Source organism: Caloenas nicobarica, chromosome 24 (assembly GCF_036013445.1).
Source record: "Caloenas nicobarica isolate bCalNic1 chromosome 24, bCalNic1.hap1, whole genome shotgun sequence".
Lineage (NCBI taxonomy): Eukaryota > Metazoa > Chordata > Aves > Columbiformes > Columbidae > Caloenas > Caloenas nicobarica.
The window spans coordinates 3,295,059-3,314,160 of NC_088268.1; the positions used below are offsets into that span (position 1 = coordinate 3,295,059).

General features: G+C 56.9%; 1 protein-coding gene across 2 annotated transcripts; it reads left to right on the plus strand.

Moving 5' to 3' along the window:
- On the plus strand, positions 1-16,935 carry ACE (angiotensin I converting enzyme). 2 transcript variants are annotated; one of them, XM_065651139.1, is made up of 25 exons: positions 1-210; positions 3,496-3,663; positions 4,990-5,077; positions 5,453-5,596; positions 5,834-6,025; positions 6,183-6,280; positions 6,478-6,650; positions 6,930-7,153; positions 8,647-8,791; positions 9,119-9,217; positions 9,449-9,571; positions 10,056-10,267; positions 10,794-10,930; positions 11,232-11,390; positions 11,792-11,879; positions 12,083-12,226; positions 12,453-12,644; positions 12,966-13,063; positions 13,341-13,513; positions 13,961-14,184; positions 14,388-14,532; positions 14,728-14,826; positions 15,239-15,361; positions 15,921-16,117; positions 16,390-16,935. In XM_065651139.1, exons 1-25 carry the CDS (start codon positions 1-3, stop codon positions 16,575-16,577), a joined length of 3,843 nt encoding a protein of 1,280 aa, XP_065507211.1. In that variant the 3' UTR covers positions 16,578-16,935. The 2 variants fall into 2 exon arrangements, with proteins under 2 accessions (XP_065507211.1, XP_065507210.1); XM_065651138.1 differs by having other exon boundaries at positions 15,921-16,108.
- Positions 16,936-19,102: the final 2,167 nt, after the last annotated feature.

Here is a 19,102-nt window from a genome sequence, read left to right on the forward strand (position 1 = left end):
ATGTCCCCAGCGCTGGGGCTGCTGCTGGGGCTGAGCCTGGTGGGTGCCCTTCGCCCCGGGCTTGAGCCCCCCCAGTCCGACCCCACCGAGGAGGGGGCTGTTCTCTTTGCCAGCGCCTACAACAGCACGGCCGAGCTCGTCCTCTTCGAGAGCGTCTCGGCCAGCTGGGATTACTACACCAACCTGACGGACGAGAACGCTGCTCTGCAGGTGGGTGGTGGGAGGGGGGGGCGATGCCACCACGGGGGTGTCCCTGGCAGTGGGGACTGGGGCATGGTGGGGACACTTGGAGCTGTCCCCTTCGTCCCCGCAGGCTCCTTTAGCAGCACCCCGGCGTGGCAAATCAGGGCTGGGACGTGTAGTCCGGGAACAAGAGGGTTTTGCGTGAAATTTGCCCTCGGAGAGGCTCTGCCCCAGAGCGGCAGCCCTGGTCCTGGAGCAGAGTCTGGGTTATTTTTAGAGGTGGTTCCCTCCTCCCTGCACCTTCTACTTTCCTCCCCCCGCTTTCTTGGACGGGGGTCAGGTGTCAAGTGTCCCTGTCCCTCTCCCTGCCCGGTGCCACCACGTCCCCGCGCTGTGCGGTGCCGGAGCCCCACCGTGTCCCAGCACTGGGGCTCTTGCTTTGGGGCAGACACCAGGAGCCCAAAGTGTGCACAAGCAACAGGGTGGCATTGAGACCAAGGCTGCCACCCCCTGCCCCTGTGTCCCCACCCCAGCTTTGGGCAATCAGGCTATGGGGGACTTGTCACCAGCCCAGAGCGCTGGTGGGGAGCGATGCTGTCGGCATCCCGCAGGCGTGTTTGCTGGGGGGTTGTGTGTGTTTGGGCTGGGTTTTGTGGGGCAGGGAGTTCGAGCAGCCCGGAGGGAGCTGCAGAATGGTGTGGGCGGGGGAACCATAGTCCCCGGACAAGCTGCAGAGTTTTTCCCGACTCTTGCTGTGCCCAGGGAGCTGCTGGGTACCCCGGTGTGGGGCACAGCCACGGTGCTGCGTGCAGTTCAGAGATATACCTGCCACCCCGTATAGCTTGAGGTGCACGGGTCAGTGAATCCCTTACGTGCGTTCAGGAACCCAAACATCGCCCCTGCACCCCAAGGGCTGCCATACAGACCCGAACACCTCCGGATGCCACGGGGCTGCCCCGCAGCAGGAAGGAAACGTGCTTTCCTGCGCCGGGGGAAGATCAACGATGGGTCTGGCTGCTGCCAACTTGGCAAAACACCCCAGAGCACCCAAGTGCCCCTTCAGCCGTCTTTCGGCGAGCTGACGCGATGTCTGGGCACAGACCCAGTGGCTGCTGCAGATGTTGTGGTGGTGACGGGGACCTTGGGGCAGAGCAGGAGCATCCTGGCCACGCCAAGTCCAAGGTTAGGGCCAGAAAAGCACATTGCATGGACTTTTCCCAAAGGGTGTTTCCAGGCTAGCTCTCACCCTTTTCTGTGTTAATAAATGCCAGAGGATCAGGGCCAGGTGACAAGGCTCCCAAGCCATCCCAGGACGCGGAGAGGACCTGTCCTGAGATCGTCCCAGCGATGGGGCAGCGGGGAGGTGTGCGGTGGCATGGGGAGAAAATGAGCCCTAAAGGGTTAACAGCCAGCCAGCACCGCCCAAAGGCTGAATTTTGGGGATCTGGAGAACTCCTGGGTCAGGCAAACCCCGCACAGGTCTGTGGCGCAGCAGGAGCTGAGCCAAGGCCACCATGGTGTGGACTCCTCCAGGACCTGCCACCAAAGTTGGCCACAGGACAAAGTGACAGGGCGCAGGAGGCTGAAGGCAGCAGCCCCCGGCCACGCAGGGACGGACAGAGGGACAAACAGGGAATTCAGCTGTGGGAGGGGGAGATGAAGCATCTCCTGCAAGCTGGGGCTGTGAGCGAGAGGCGTTTGGGGTTCAGGGGCTGCTCGTGGGTGCGGAATGTCTCCGGGTGCCCAGGGCAGCCCCAGTGCCCGGGGTCGCATCCTGCTGAACCTTCCCTGTGCAACCGGGAGCAGGGAGGGACTGGGTGGGGGTCCCTGAGCCTCCCAAAGGAGCAGCGCCACAGAGAGAGCTCCAAGTTGGGGGTGAAGGGCCAGGGCTGGCGGGCACGGCCGTGGCGAGGGGATCTCAGGCAGCACCACCAGCCTTGGCTCGCTCCTCCAGAGCTGTCAGGAGAGTTTAGGGTACGATTCGCCTGACCAAACACAGGCGTGTGTTCAAGGAGAAGACAAAACACAGCTGGACTCTGCTTCCTACAGCCGCCCAGCTCTGCAGCGGCGCCTGGGAAGAGGTAACGACATTCCCTGTTTCGTGGGGTCATGCAGGAGCATCTTGCTCTAGTACAGGGCGGCCGTGGGGCTGGCGCATCCCATCACATTCATTGGTACCCCAGTGATGCTGTGGGTGCTGGGACGTCTGAGGGAGGTGGTGGGTGCAGCCAGGGTCACCGGGTACTTCTGGCATCTCCATCCCCGTGACTCCCGGCCGCGTGGGTGCCTGTCCTGGGCAGCCCCCCACCCTGCCGCACCATAACTCCCTTCCAGCCGAGGGAATGTAAAGATTAAAATAAAACAAACCAGGCTCGCTGGAGCCAGGCTAAAAATGCCATGAATATCAGCTAATGAGCTCCATAAATCACGCTGGGATGGCACACGGGCAGCGAACAGGCACTCTGCACCTTCTCACTCCATCTTGAGCATTACTCCTCTTGAAAGATCAGTGTTTCTCAAAAATACAGCTGACACTGGCTGGGCTGGGGTGTGACCACCAGCAATACACCCTGTCTCTAAATCATGGCCATCAGCTGCGGCTCCAGCTGCCTAAATAACCCCCCATGGTGCTGGCAGCTCCTGGTCATCCCACAGCCCTGGGGAGGGAGGTGGAGGCTGGCAGGAGAGGGGTGACAGTGAGAGTCCCAAAACTGGGGGCAAATGGGTGCCCCTCTGCATGGTGAGACCCAGACATGGCACTCACAGGGCACAGGCTGCAGAGAGCCAGAGGAGAAATACCTCGAGTTGGCAAGGAGGTGTAGGAAGGAGAAAAGTGAATGTGACATCTTTGCAGCTTTCCTTTGGGCTTCTGCAAAGGTGAGAAATAGCTGGAATAGGAATTAAATGAAGCTAGAATGCAGAGCTCCTCCTGAAACTGGGGTCTGGAAGCTGCCAAAGCCAGCCCGGGAGCACCCGGATAACCCGCCCGTGTCGGGTGGACACTCCTGTCCTCATATCCCCACCCCATCTGGGCCACAACACCCTGGAGCTACTTCCAAAACGTCTTCAAAGGCGCCTTGGCGGGTGCTCGGCGGGAGCGCCGCAGGCAAGCGGGGGCTGCAGACGTTGCCACATCAGCTGGAAGTTCATGTCTCTATCTATGAATGTCATGGATCGTGGACAGCCCTGTCTGCCACCTCGCGTCCTGTCCCCTCTGGCTCCCGCAAGCCCTGATGGCTGTGAATTTGTCCCCCAAACCATCACCTGGGTGCTGGCATGTCCTGAGTCCCCATGTCCCCTCTCACCGCGCAGGTCCAGGCATCGCTGGAGGAGCAAAACTTCACGGAGCTGTGGGGGAAGAAAGCCAAGGAGCTCTACGGCAACATCTGGAGCAACTTCAGTGACCTGCAGCTGAGGAAAATCATCGGCTCTATCCAGACCCTGGGACCCTCCAACCTGCCCCTGGAGAAGAGAGAGCAGGTGAGTGAGGTGCCAGCAGAGCCCTGGGCACGGCTGGGGTGCTGCAAATCCCCTTAAAGGGATTTTTCCCAGCAATCCAGACACTGTTGCTGACCCATTGTCCCTCCATTGCGTTTTGGGAGTGTCTCTCTGGCTTTTGCACAGGGAAGATGGTGATGGGGAAAGGAGATAGGGTGGTATATCCAGCCTACTGGCCCCACCATCCAGCCCTAACCTCATCTCAGAGCTATCCGAGTGGGAACCGGAGATTTCCTGCTTACACAGAGTGGCCTTGGGCGTCACCTGGAGACCAGCCAGGCTGTGCCCATGGCTGGGGGCCAGCTGGCTCGACCCCCCGCCCCAGGGCTCCTGAAAAGCGAGGCTGCTGCAGCCACCTGCCTTCTGAGCCGTCCCTGCCAGCCCGGGGACGTGCCTTTGTCCCACAGCTCCGCACTAGGGACACCAGGACATCCTGAGCGTTCCCCATCACGATCCTGAGCTTTCAGGATCGTTTACCTAAACGTGACCTGATTTCAATTTCCGTGCATGAAAATATTGCCCAGGCTGAGGCTGACGGCCACTTGCCTCCACACGAGCGCAGGAATGTTGGAGCTGTCATCCCCCCGCAGCCTTCCCCACTGAAACCCCGGCAAAGCAGGGTGATACGATCCTTTCCGGAGAAGCGTCGGCCCAGGTTCCTTCCAGGAAACCCATCCCTACCCTCTCCCAGATAACACAGCATCACGTCTCCTCCCCGCACATCATCCACATTTCGCCTGTCCCCAGCAGCTCCGTCCTGTCCCCTGGTACCCTGTCCCCATCCCCTCCAACCAGAGCAGAGGGATGGAAGTGGAGAGACGGACGGAGCGGAGGAATTTCCTTCCCTGGGAATGGGCTCCCCGGGCAGGTTCCAGGAAACCTCCTGTTGCTATTGTTTGCTGTTGTTGAAGTTCACAGAAATAAATCCCCCTCCTCCTCCTGCTTTGCTTTTTTTTTTTTTTTAACCCACTTAGATAAACAGGCTGTGCCGCAGCCCCGCTGACAAAGAGCTTTATAAATAGCCCCGCTCTGGGACAGCACGAGTGCTCACGACACATTTGAGGGGGGTTCAGCGAGCGGCTGTGCATGGGTTGTCTGTCCCAAAGAGCCTCTCTGCTTCCAGCATGCGAAGGGTGCAAAAACCGTGGGTGATAACACGCTTATCTCACCAAAACCGTGCTGTGTAAACATACCGATCCTCCTCCACATCCCTTCAGACACGCACTCCGGAGCTGGGAAGTCTGTAGATCCCTCCTGAAGGGCCATCCCCATCCCTTTCCAGCCCCAACGCCTTTTCCTTCCCCGCAGTACAACACCATCCTGAGCGACATGGACAAAATCTACTCCACGGCCAAGGTGTGCCCACCCAACGGGACCTGCTGGGACCTGGAGCCAGGTATGGTCCTCATCCCTCTGCTCCCCATGGCCGTGGGTTTGTCCTGGTCCCCACCAGCAGGTTGGGGCTGGCAGGTCCCACCCACGTTTATCGAAGTTGTTCTGGGGCAAGGATGGATATTTGGGTCTGGCATGATGGTGGCAGCACCTCTGCAGAGCTACTGCAGGATCATAGAATCATGGAATAGTTTGGGTTGAAGGGACCTTCGCAGCTTCCCCAGTGTCCCCCCTGCCATGAGCAGGGACATCTGCACCAGCTCAGGTTGCTCAGAGCCCCGTCCAGCCTGGCCTGGGATGTCTCCAGGGATGGTTCAGCCACCACCTCTCTGGGCAACCCCCTGTCCTGCCCCTGTCTCATGTCCTACTTGTCCCTCAGACATCTCAGACATCATGGCCACCTCCCGCAGCTACAAGAAGCTGCTCTACGCCTGGGAGGGGTGGCACAACGCCGCAGGCAACCCGCTGCGCGCCAAGTACGAGGAGTTCGTGCAGCTGAGCAACGAGGCCTATCAGATGGACGGTACGGGCAGAATGGGGTGGTCAAAGATCAGGGGTGATAAATGGGGTTGAGGCAATGGGGTGGCCTGTTGCTCTCCCCATCCCGCATGCAGCAGGCACCAACTTCTATTTCCCAGTGCCAACAGTTTGGGAAAGGGACAAAAATCCTACTGCTGTCCCACAGTCCCAGCTCTTGGGGCCGGGTTGGGGGGCAGCCCCTGAGGGTGGGAGCCAGGGGTCATCACTGCCTCCCTGGCAGGATTTGAGGACACAGGCAGCTATTGGCGCTCCTGGTACGATTCACCCACCTTCGAGGACGACCTGGAGCATCTCTACAACCAGCTGGAGCCCCTCTACCTCAGCCTGCATGCCTTCGTGCGGAGGAAGCTGTACGAACGCTACGGCCCCAAATACATCAACCTCAAGGGTCCCATCCCTGCTCATCTCCTGGGTAAGAGGAGGAACCACCCAACCTGTGCCCAAGGGTGCTGGTGGAGCCAGAGAATCACATGCAGGGCCATAGTGGGACAGGGATGTCCCAATTCTCGCTGTGTTTCTCTTCCTCCTGACCTACCACCAGCTCTGCTCCAGCTCTTTTATCTTCTCAGGCAACATGTGGGCTCAGCAGTGGAACAATATCTATGACCTGATGGTCCCATACCCTGAGAAGCCCAACCTTGATGTCACAAGCACCATGGTGCAGCAGGTGATGGGCTGAGGGACTCATTGGTGGCAGCGGGGGGACAAAAAACGGGGTGTTGGCCAAAGCTTGTTCATAACATTGACCCCATGGGAGTGGTTTCTCATACCTCATACCCCATGGTGCTGGGAGAGCATCAGAGGTGATGTCCAGCATGTGGGCAACCCTTCCTCAGCCGTAACCTCCTGCCTGCTGCCCACCAGGGCTGGAATGCCACCCGCATGTTCCGGGTCTCGGAGGAGTTCTTCACCTCCCTGGGGTTGCTGGAGATGCCCCCTGAGTTTTGGGAGAAGTCCATGCTGGAGAAGCCAACGGATGGGCGGGAGGTGGTGTGTCACGCCTCGGCCTGGGACTTCTACAACCGCAAGGACTTCAGGTGCGTGGGGGCATGTAGGGTCCCCAGGGCTACAGGGTGAGACCCTCCTCCATCCCCCTTGGTGGTCACCATTTTGGCCACTCCAAACCTGGTTGTGTGGCCCAATCTGCCAGCTTGTGGGGCAAGGTCTTGGGGCACCATGCTGTCCTGCTTTGCCCTCCACTGGGTCTTTTGCTTCCCCATGGGGTGCTGCCACCCTCTCAGGGACTGTGGAGAGTTCTTCCCAGGCAGCCGAGGTTCCTCATCCAGCTCAGGCAATGCTCTGTTTTCACCTGTCAGGATCAAGCAGTGCACAACGGTGACCATGGAGCAGCTGTTCACGGTGCACCACGAGATGGGCCACGTCGAGTACTACCTGCAGTACAAGGACCAGCCCGTGTCCTTCCGCAGCGGGGCCAACCCGGGCTTCCATGAGGCCATCGGCGATGTCATGTCCCTGTCTGTCTCCACGCCCAGCCACCTCCAGAAAATTGGTCTCCTCAGCAGTGCCACTGAGGACACAGGTATGGCAGCTGCCCTGGGGAGCTGGGTGGCCTGGAAGGCTCAGGCACTGTCCATGGCACCAGGAAGGGTTTGGGACATGTCAGAGAGGGCTACAGTCTGGTAACACAGCCCAGAGAAGGCAAGACCCTATGGCTGGTTGTGTGCCTTTCACCCATGCTTTGTTCCACATACAAACCGTTCTTGTCTCCATGGGTCCATGCAGGATCCATCTTGTCTCCGTGGGTCCATGCACAACCTCATCTTGTCTCCATGGGTCCATGCAGGATCCACCTTGTCTCTATGGGTCCATGCACAACCTCTTCTTGGCTCCATGGATCCATGTAGTATCCTTCATGATTCCATCCTTTTCACCCCCAAGCGCAGGAGAGATGTTCTTCAGAGTTTGTCTGTGCCCTTTCCTTCCCCATCAGAGCCCCAAACTTGAAAATAGCAGCTTGGTGCTTGATCGGCTTTGACCTTTCAGGCATTGCCCCCCTCCCTCGCCAAGAAACATCCACCCCAGGAGCTCCTGGTGTAGCTCAGCAGAGGTGGCACGAGGACAGTGAGCGGGTGACATGTCTGCCTGCCAACCAGCACAGCGGAGGAGGACTCGTCACCGCAGGGCACTGCCCGGCTTGGCAAGAGTCTCTCCCCCTCGCAATGTCTCTCAGCCAACACGTCAAAGCAGATGGCAGCAGCAGAAAACAAATGTTCGTAGACCTTTGCCGCAAGCGTCTGCTCTGCAGAGGAGGAACAGTCCCGGGACCCTCCTGCCTTGTCATTAAATATGTTCCATGACGGGGAAGCTGTGGCAGCAGCCAAGGGCTTTGGGCCGATGCTGCATAAACACCATGGAGCAGATGGTCCCGGCCTCAAGGCATCGCCACCAGACTAACCGGCCATTGGCAGCCGTGCTGCCACAGTGATGGCAGCCAACAGTCCCTCAGGGCAGTGCTGCCAACCCCCCTCTGACCCCACAGCTCCAGATGGGTCTCCAGCAGGTTGTTTTCCAACCTTCCTTCCCCAGATCTCTTTGTGGTGAAGGGGAAAGCAGATGTCGCTATCTCCTGTGCTTTCCATGATATGGTTGTGACTGTCCCAACATGGACCCCAGCTCTCGGTCCAAGCCGTGAGAACCTTTGCAGTGGTGTGACAGCTGTGCAGACCAAAGCTCCTTCACCCTGTGTCCCCCAGGGTGAATGTGTGAAGAGGGAACCATTAGACTTGAGCTCACTAGAGACCTTCTCACTCTGAGAGACAAAGGGGCACTGCAATTGTCACTCCTGTTGTCCCTACTCTGTAGAAGGGCACGTGTTGCCCCAACCAGGAGCTGCATCTAGAAGAACCTCCTGTGCCCTATGCAGCTTTTGCTAGGGAGCAAAAGCAGATGTTGAAATGCTGTCCCCATTTCTCATCCAGATCTGCTCACCCTCTTGCCCACAAAAAGTCTGGTGACCATAGTGCTGGCCAGCCAGATTCCTTCCCAACCTGGTTCAGGCTCTGTTTCATGCAGAGAGCAACATCAACTACCTGCTGAAGATGGCCTTGGAGAAGATCGCCTTCCTTCCCTTTGGCTACCTCATCGACCAGTGGCGCTGGAACGTGTTCAGTGGCCGCACGCCCCCCAGCCGCTACAACTACGACTGGTGGTATCTGAGGTAGAGTCAGCAGAGGTGGATGGGAGTGTGGAAGCTGGGGATGTGCAAGGAAGGAAGGCAGGAAAGAAGAAAGAGAGGAAAAAAGGGAAAAAGTAGCCATGGAGGTGGTTGGAGAATGATGGGGAGGTGGGATGGATGGATGGATGGATGGATGGATGACTGGATGGATGGATGGATAGATGGGTAGATGAGTAGGCGGATGGAAGGATGGATGGAAATACATGGAAGCACACTCTAATTGTGTAGACTTCTTCCCTTCCCACTCCCTGTCTTGGTTCATCTGCCTCCCTCTTTCCAGCTCACGCTCTTGTTCTCTGTTGTCTGCAGAACCAAATACCAGGGTATCTGCCCTCCAGTTTCAAGGAATGAAAGCAACTTTGACCCTGGAGCAAAGTACCACATCCCTGGGAACACCCCTTACATCAGGTAGAGGAGCTGCTGGCAAGGGGATGGGGTCTTGGGGAACAGGTGGAATTGGGGCTCAGCTCTATGGGCAAGGGACTGGGATGTGTCACTCCTGCTCAAGACACAGACTATCCAATACTTGGGACCACAAATAGTTGGGAGCGACATGTGGCCGGGTGCCTTGTCCCCACCCTAGGACTTTTCTGCTTCCTTTTGTTGCCCAGCGCTTATCTTCATGGGCTTCCTTGGCAGGTACTTTGTGAGCTTCATCCTCCAGTTCCAGTTCCACAAGGCGCTGTGCCAGGCAGCCAACCACAACGGCCCCCTGCACACCTGTGACATCTACATGTCCAAAGAAGCCGGAGCCAAACTCAGGTGGGGACAGAGGAGGGTCGGGACAACCTCCACGGGCAGATGTGTGCATGGAATCTGATGGTGTGCAAAGGAAGGAAAGAAGAAAGGAAGGAAGGAAAAGTGGCTGAGGAGATGGCTGGAGAAATAGCTTTGCAGATGGATGGATGGATGGATGGAAATACATGGAAGCACTGGGGTGGGGTGAGTGGTCCTCACCAGAGCACTGCTATTGTCCCTGTCATGAGCTCCCACCCAGACAAGAGGTCACTCTTGTGTACATTTAGTTCCTGTTGCCTCCCTGGGTGTTAACAACTGCATGAGTATGTGATGGGGAGTCCTCATTCTCACATGCAGGACAGATGGGGGGCTTCAGAGGCATTTCCCAGGTTCATGTCCCACTCAGGAATAACATCTCCAGCCCTTGCGATGCTGAGATACCATCACCACTTTTCTCCCATCCGTCCCCTGGCCTCATGCTGGCTCTTGCTGTCCCACTCCTCTGCAGGGAGGTGTTGAAAGCTGGGTCTTCCAAGTCATGGCAGGAAATCCTCTTCAACCTCACCGGCACGGACAAGATGGATGCTGGGGCCCTCCTGGAATACTTCAGCCCTGTCACCCAGTGGCTTCAGGAGCAGAACAACAAGACCAATGAGGTGCTGGGCTGGCCCGAGTTCGACTGGCGTCCCCCTATCCCTGAAGGCTACCCTGAAGGCATTGGTAAGGCTGCAGATCCATCCTGGCTATGGGAACGGGCAAGAAGAGGTATCCCAAGGGATGTCACTAACCCTGAGGTGGGACAGTGTTGGGGGAGGTCTCTGCTGTGGGTGGTGAAGGTCATCATGCCAGCAAAGAGAAATAACCATCTCCACATGATGTCCTGCAGGGTGTCATCAGCCAACCTCTTGACATACCGTTGTCTAAAGCCATGGCCCTGCTGCTGTAGTAATGCCATCAGTCATGGCGTGACAGGTCATCTGTTTTCAGCAGCATCCTTTCTGCCCAAGTGGGAGGGTCTAGAGCATGCACCATGTCCCGTTATCCCATCCCCTGTCCAATAGAACACCCCAGCAGTGCCCCTCTGCCCCCATTTCTTGGCTCAACCTGCTCCCCAGTTGTGGTAGTCTTCAGTAGACGTGCAGTTCTGGGAAAAGCTCAACCGTGGCTTCTCTATGGGGTGGTGCTCTTGCAAAGAGAAGGACTCTCCTGACTCTCTTTCTCTTCCCCCGTTTATCTCCTCCTCTAGACAAAATAGCAGACGAAGCACAAGCTAAAGAGTTCTTGGCCGAGTACAACAGCACGGCCGAGGTGGTGTGGAACGCCTATACTGAGGCATCCTGGGCCTACAACACCAACATCACCGACTACAACAAGGAGATCATGGTATGGGAATGACCCTGAGGTTGTGTGGGGAGAGGTGATGGCCAAGGCAGGCATCTGGTACCCAGGGCACATTTCAGATGAGCTCTGAAAACCAGGGCAGCCTCTGCCCCTAGTCAAGGAGTAACCTTCTCACCCAGGAGGTGCCTCTTCCATGAAAACCCCCATCATGAGATGAGATACCCACAAGGGCAGCCATGGGGAGATTGTCAGACATAGCATACCGGGTGGTGCTTCTAGTGATGGCCTGTATCTCAGGGATCTCCTTGAAGTAACTCCTCTCTGTCCCCTCCTGCACTTGCAGCTGGAGAAGAACTTGGCCATGTCCAAGCACACCCTGGAGTACGGCATGAGGGCCAGGCAGTTCGACACCTCCGACTTCCAGGACCAAAGTGTCATACGCATCCTCAAGAAGCTGAGTGTCATTGAGAGGGCAGCCCTGCCTGAGGATGAGCTGAAGGAGGTGAGCTGCAAGGGGACAGAGCAGGGATGGGGTGTCCCTTGCCTCTGCCCTGTGTGGAGACACAGGCTTCTCCCAGCTTTTAGGAAATCACACCACCTGCCCTTGAACAAGGTGATAGTTTGGTACCTTCTACACAAAACCAAGATCCTTGTCTCCAGGGTTTCCCACTCCAAGGTCACCTATCCCAGGCTGCAGTGGGACCTGGCTGCTTGGGTGGCAATGGCACGTTGCTTGCTGGCCCCAGTCCCTCCTGTATGGACATCACTTTGCCTCCATTTGGGGTCATGCTTGGCCTTGGAATGGACCAGAGAAAAACCCCTGGGGACATCTCAATAGGCTGTGACATTCCCTGAGGGCAGGAGCAAGGATAACCAGCTCATGTGGCCTGATTTTCTTTGCAGTACAACAGCCTCCTCTCAGAAATGGAGACTACATACAGTGTAGCCAAGGTCTGCAGAGACAACGAAATCTGTCACCCCCTGGATCCTGGTAAGATCTGTCAGGACGTCCAGCAAATCATCTGCAACAGGCCCAGAAAGGAGGGATTTTTTAATTGGGACGTGGAGAAAGGTCATGAAGGGGCCTTCCCACCTTCTCTGTGATGGCCCCTGAGCAACACGTTGAGTCTAGCACCATTACATCAGTCCAGCCCATCCAGCAGCATCACTTTGGCTTCATTGTTCTCTCTTCAGACCTCACAGACATCATGGCCACCTCACGGGACTATGACGAGCTTCTCTTTGCCTGGAAGGGCTGGCGGGATGCTTCTGGGAAGAAGATCAAGAGTGACTACAAGCGATACGTAGAACTGAGCAACAAGGCAGCCGTGCTCAATGGTCAGTGCTCCACTCCCTTAGAGACACACTATGGTCTTAACAACCTGTGAGGAGAGGATTGGGCTGATTGTCCAACTCAAAGCCAAAATATCAAGGGCGTGGAGGTCCCACCAACTCCCATGAGATCCACTGTCTCGTGGATATGGAGGGACCTAGGGTGGCTGAGCAGCAAGACAGACTCTTGCTCAAGGAGTGTCTAACAGCTTCTGTTCTTCCCCTGCCACAGGCTACACAGACAATGGGGCCTACTGGAGATCCGTGTATGAGACCTCCACCTTCGAGGAAGATCTGGAGAGGTTGTACCTGCAGCTGCAGCCCCTGTACCTCAACCTGCATGCCTACGTACGCCGAGCCCTATACAAAAAGTATGGTGCAGAGCACATAAACCTCAAGGGTCCCATCCCTGCTCACCTGCTAGGTAAGGGCTCTGCTAGGCCCTCGAGCAGAACTGTCTCTCCCACCAGGCACAGCTGGCTCCAAGTCATGCCAAGAGTTGAGGTTGGTCTCTGTTCAGCTCTGGCCAAAGGGCCAAGGCCCCATGAGAAGAGTCTGGAGAAGCCAGTCTGCCCCAGCATGACTTGACCGCTCCTGCATGGACAGGGTCCTGCTCACATCACCCTTGTGCAGGCGGGGACCAGGCAGGGTGATACTCTTCACGCAGGAGTCAGGAGTAACTGGTTGACTTTGCTCTTCTCTCCATTTCCCTCCTGCCATGCCGTTGTCTTCCTGTCCTTCCCAGGCAACATGTGGGCCCAGTCATGGTCCAGCATTTTTGACCTGGTGATACCTTTCCCGGATGCCACCAAGGTGGATGCCACCCCAGCCATGCAACGACAGGTCAGTGCTTCTCCAGGTTGCTCTGGACACAGCACCCTTTGGTCATTGCCATCATCAGTGTTGCCAAATGCTCTGGTGCTGCCAAAAGCCTCCATGGCTCATCTGTATTCTCTCCCCACCTGGATATTCCAAGGGCTGGATCCAGCCCTAGTCTCCCCCAAAGATCTCCCCTGCCCAGAGGAACAAGGCTGGCACTGGCCTCCCATCCTTCCCAGCCCCAGCACCCCCAGCATCCCCTGTTGGCCCTCACCAGGTCCTCTGTCTGCTCTGTCCCCAGGGCTGGACACCCAGGAAGATGTTTGAAGAGTCAGACCGTTTCTTTACCTCTCTGGGCCTCATCCCCATGCCGCAAGAGTTCTGGGACAAGTCCATGATCGAGAAGCCAACAGATGGGCGGGAGGTGGTGTGTCACGCCTCAGCCTGGGACTTCTACAACCGCAAGGACTTCAGGTGCCTGTGGGGAGCAAGTGGTGGCCCCAGCTGACATGGTGCTGGGGCACATAGCAGTGTCTTTGTAGAATAAGGGCATGTGGCCCAATGTCACCACAATGTCTCTTGCCCTGTTGCTGTGGCAGCCCCACTATGGCATTGCCACTGGTACCCAAGATGCAGGTATTGCTGGCAGGAGATCTCACGGCAGATGGAGGGCAATCAATGCTTTTCCTGCCATGGAGAATGGAAAAGCTGGTGAACAGGGACAGGGAATGGGCAAGGACAGCAGGAGATGCAGGAGAAAATAGAAATACCGACCCAACGAAAAAGGACCAGTCCAGCCTGACATCAGGGGACACATGGAAAGGGAGGTCAAAGGGAAAAATAGCTCATGGGGCTGTGGTCGTTCTTGGAGATTTTCACCCCAGCATTGCCCTCACTTCTCCTCCCATCCCGCATGTCCAGGATCAAGCAGTGCACCGTGGTGAACATGGACGACCTAATCACCGTGCACCACGAGATGGGTCACGTCCAGTACTTCCTGCAGTACATGGACCAGCCCATCTCATTCCGCGATGGGGCCAACCCTGGCTTCCATGAGGCTGTTGGAGATGTCATGGCCTTGTCCGTCTCTACCCCCAAACACCTGCACAGCATCAATCTGCTGGACCAAGTCACGGAAAACCAAGGTGAGCTGGCAGGGGAGCACCACACTGCAAAGGTGAGGGGGCTGCTGGGGACAGCTGGAAATGCAGAGGGTCAGGATGGGCTGGGCAGGGTGGAAGGGGTCAGGGACATAAACCTGATGGGGACACCCTGCTCTTGGGCAGAATGACCCATCTGCGGTGGAGAGGTGGGTACAGCCTTGCTCACACCTCCTCACCCTGGACAGAAAGTGACATTAACTACCTGATGAGCGTCGCCCTGGACAAAATTGCCTTCCTGCCCTTTGGGTACCTCATGGACCAGTGGCGCTGGAAGGTGTTTGATGGACGGATCAAGGAGGACGAGTACAACCAGCAGTGGTGGAATCTCAGGTGTGCTTGAATTCAGACCCCTCTTTGGTGCAAGGACCATTGTCCTACTGTTTTCTCCCATGGCCCAGTTGGCTGTAATGGGACGCAATGGAATATCCAACCCCTCACTCTGTCCTCACACCTCTGCTGTGTCCCCTCCCACCTTACCCCACTTTCTCCTCCCCATTCTGGGCTGATTCTCCGTTTCTGGCCCAGGATGAAGTACCAGGGTCTGTGCCCACCAACACCAAGATCTGAAGATGACTTTGACCCCGGGGCAAAGTTTCACATCCCTGCCAATGTCCCCTACATCAGGTGAGTACACAGGGCTGGGGCAGGAGGAACACCGCTTGGACACAGAAGCAGGATCTGCAGTTCAGATGTCAGCAATGGCACCTTGTTTAATGGCTGGCGGGATACTTGGTTGTTCTGAGGGTGTCTGGCAGCTCCAGGGACCCTGGCAGGACCTCTGAGAGGAAGGATTTGGGTGAATTTCTCCCTGTCTGAGGAGGACGGGCTCATGCACCCAGGCAGCCATAAAACACATGTTAAAGGAGAAAAGCCATCAGCAGGTTGGACTGAGTTGATTCAGGTGAAGGTCCAAAGCCAGTGATGCTCCTCCAGACTGAGAGGGTACAACCAGGGGACGAGGGGGACCACATCGTCCCTTGCACAGCCACAAGCAGGGTCGATTCCCAGGTCCTCACCCCTCTACATCCTCCACCAGGTACTTTGTCAGCTTCGTGATCCAGTTCCAGTTCCACCAGGCGCTCTGTGCGGCAGCCGGGCACACGGGTCCCCTGCACACGTGTGACATCTACCAGTCCAAGGAGGCTGGGAACCTCTTGGGGTAGGTGTGTGGGCAAGATACTTACGTCCTCAAATACCTTCAAGCCAGCCCAGCAAGACAGGAGGTACCACAGCCCCTGGTCATCCATCCCCTCCCTACCCCGGTATGAGATGCTCTGGTCCCCAGTCCTGGGGTACAGGCAGGGGGGACCTCTTGGAAGGGGCACCTTGGGCTGGGTGCTGGGGCTGTGATTGCAAAAGCTGCCACTAGATGGTAGCTGGAACCCTGGCAGGGGGAAGGCTCCCTCCCTCCTCCTCCTCATCCTCCTCTGCAGCCCCCAGTTCCTTAGGGAAAACAACCCCCTCGCTTCAAGAAAAGCTCCTGCAAAATTAACCCTTTCACCCAGGAACTACTCTGCATCAGGCTGGATTCACTGAAGGGCTTTAAACCATGTAAACTCCCCCTTTTCCCCAAGCAAAACTTCCTTCACTCTGCTCCGGGGTCACCGACTGTACCCAGGGGTGCTGACACCAAAAGCCCCAAGCCCTGGGGAAAAGGGAAGGGCTGGTGGCCAAGAGGGTGATGGGGAACTCACTGGAGCCGATTTCTCCTGCCACAGGGAGGCCCTGAAGCTGGGTTTCAGCAAGCCATGGCCCGAAGCCATGGAGCTCATCACGGGGCAGCCCAACATGTCAGCTGATGCCCTGCTGAGCTACTTTGAGCCACTCACGACATGGCTGGTGGAGCAGAACGAGAAGAACGGGGAGGTCCTGGGCTGGCCTGAGTACAGCTGGACTCCTTACGCAGGTACAAAGAGCTCAGCCCAGCACAGCGGGTCCATGATGGGGCAGAGCTCAGCCCTCACCACGGCCAGGATGGGGCACATGGGAGAGATGGAGCTGTCTTGATGCTCCTTGGCCACCCCAAAAACCACAAAGTGTTTGGATGCTTCCCCTTGATTTCCCATGGAGCTGAGTCTAAAGGGGACACAGCATCCAAGAGACCAGAAAAGGGAGAGCTGGTGACCCAGCACATCCCAGCCCAGAGCCACCGGTACCAACCATGTCCCTTATTTCTCCATTTTCCAGCCCAAGCCAGCGCCGACCGAACTGATTTCCTGGGCATGTCCCTGGCCAGCAATCAAGCCACAGCGGGCGGCTGGGTCCTGCTTGCCCTGGCACTCGTCTTCCTGATCACCACCATCTTCTTGGGCGTCAAGTTCTTCTTAACCAGGAGAAAGGCCTTCAAGTCCAGCTCAGAAATGGAACTGAAATAAGCGAGGGAGCACGGACAGGGTGCAAGCATGGGCATTGGGGCAGGCTGGCAGCCATGCCATGGGCACATTTGCCAACGAAGCCGCGGGTTTCCACAGCCCAGGACTCCTCTCTCCAATCAGGTCAGGCGTTTTTTTTTCTCCACTATGCAAGAGCCAAAGCAGAAAAGAGCTATTTATTTGTCAACGTCTGCATCCGGGGAAGAGAAATTCAGGCACCGGCAGGCACGGAGCCGTCACGGGCTGCCCCAGCACCCAGGGCTGAGAGCTGGTCCAGCCTGGGCATCCATCAGCCATCTCCAACCTGTGGGCAAAGCCACAGGGACTCCAAGTGACAGAGTGCAGTTTGGGGAGGGACAGAGCACATTCCAGCCACTGGTTTGCCCACTCCAGGGCTGTACGCTTGCATGGATGAAAAATAAACCCATGTCTTGTCACCCCCAGAGCAGCAGCTCGGCTCCTTCTTGCGGGTGGGCTCGGAGTTCAATGGGATGGAGCTGCCACCCCAAACCACTGCAACCACAAGCCCCTGGGGACCAATCTGGCTTTGGGGTGACACACCTGCAGCACCCAATCTCCCCCATCCTCACCATGATGGCTCAGCATCCCCACTGCCCCTAAACCGCGGCTCCCATCGCAGCTGACAGCTCATGGAGTACATGCCTAAAGAAGGAGCTAAATTGGGGCCAGAAATCCCTAAAGTCCAGGCTCAAATTGTTCAAAGCATTGGGGGGTCACCAAGCCCAAGCTCAGACAGGGCTGGATCTTGCGGCTGCTGTGGTTCCAGCACAGGAATGACATGTTTTATATAAGAGCCAGGGGGGCTCAGAGGTCAGCGATCGCCTCCAGCTCCTGATTATCTTGGGATCAGCCACGCTTCAGGCTTTCCCCCCTCCTCCTCCCAGTCTTTCTTCTCCTTCTGTAAATAAAACTTCCTATTTGTTCTGCAGTGATTAGGTGCAAAACTAATCCCAGGCTGGGGATAATTGCAGCCTTACAGAGCCGGGATCTGCTGCAGCCTGGAGCAGCAGGGGAAATGAGGGGATCTGGGATCCACCAGTCCCCCTCCCATCCGACGACCTCTGCCCTTGGTCATGGGGAAACTGAGGCCCAGGAGAGGCTCATTGAACCCGGGAAAGGTGCAGAAAGCAGGTGTCTGTCCACCCACGCTCTGTTTTTTGTTCGCTTTCAATCCTCCTCCCATCACAGCACGCCCACGGGGAGGTGAAACCCCGACCGCTCATTGTTCCGCAGCCACCCTGGCCGCCTGCGCTCACCCCACGTTCTTCCCATGGCCGTGCCCTGATGCATCTGCTTTATATCCCGGCACACCGGGCACTGTCCTCTCCCCCCTCCCCGGCAGCGCGATGCTTGCACAGCAGAGACCTGGCACAGTGAGAGCTGGGGTTGAAGCCAAATGTATTTTCGGGCTGGAAAAGCGGCTGGTGCAGGTGTGCTCCATCCAGCTCAGCTCTTCACTGGGAAGTTTTGAGCCCCATGGCTCCTTTCTGCCCCACTACTGGCAGAACAGAGGTCTCCAAGATCATCAAGTTCTAGAAATTTCATTAAAATTGCTTTCTGGAGGAAGAAGAATATATCCACACTGAATACTCACTCAGGGATGGCAACACAAGCTCAGCCCTAACTAGACATCAGAGAATCCATTTAGAATCCGACCGTCTCCTAGAATCCTGTTTCTCCTGGAACCGCTGCCCCAGGCAGTGCTGGAGTCACCATCCCCGGAGGGGTTGGACAGATGGAGATGAGGTTCTCAGGGACATGGGGCAGTGCCAGGGCTGGGTTAATAGTTGGACTCCATGAGCTTGAGGGTCTCTTCCAACCAAAATGATTCTACAATTCTATGAATGGACACTGGAGGCAGCTACAAGGGTGGGTGATGTGTGCACTGAGCTGTGGTCTCCTGGCCAAAGATAGACAACCCAAGCCCACAGCCCATCTAGAAGAGACAGCTGGAGACCTGGTTGCCTTCAACAGAGGTCCAAGGTCCACACAACAGAGAAGACAGACACCAGGTCACCTCCAGCACAGGTCCAAGGTGCCATCCAGGATCTGGGGCAGGACACTCAACCCAGGGAGAGGCTGAAAGTCCCACCTTGACCTTAGATGGAGCTGCTGGGGGGCAGGCAGGTGGAGCTTTTCATGGCAATGACAGCCTGCTGGTGCCTGCAGGGTTCTGCCGAGCTGGCAGCAGTGTTTTACGAGGTACCTTTAAACGGAGGATGATTTCCCCTTCCCCGTTGCGATAACATCTGGAGAGATTTTGCTGCCTTCTGGCTCCTGCATCATGCTTTCTGCTGAAATTAGGAGGCTTAGCAAAATTATTCCCCAAGGAGAAAATACAGAGGGAAAGAAAAAAAAAAAAAAAAAGGGAAAAGAGCAGAAGAGGAGATTCCTCCTCAATTCGCAGAACTCCTTGACAGGGAGCTCGGGAAGCAGCAGGTACCCCAGGCTTGTGGGGGCTGCCCTGCACCACCCTGCCCATGCATGAGGCTCCTGGAGAGGAGAAT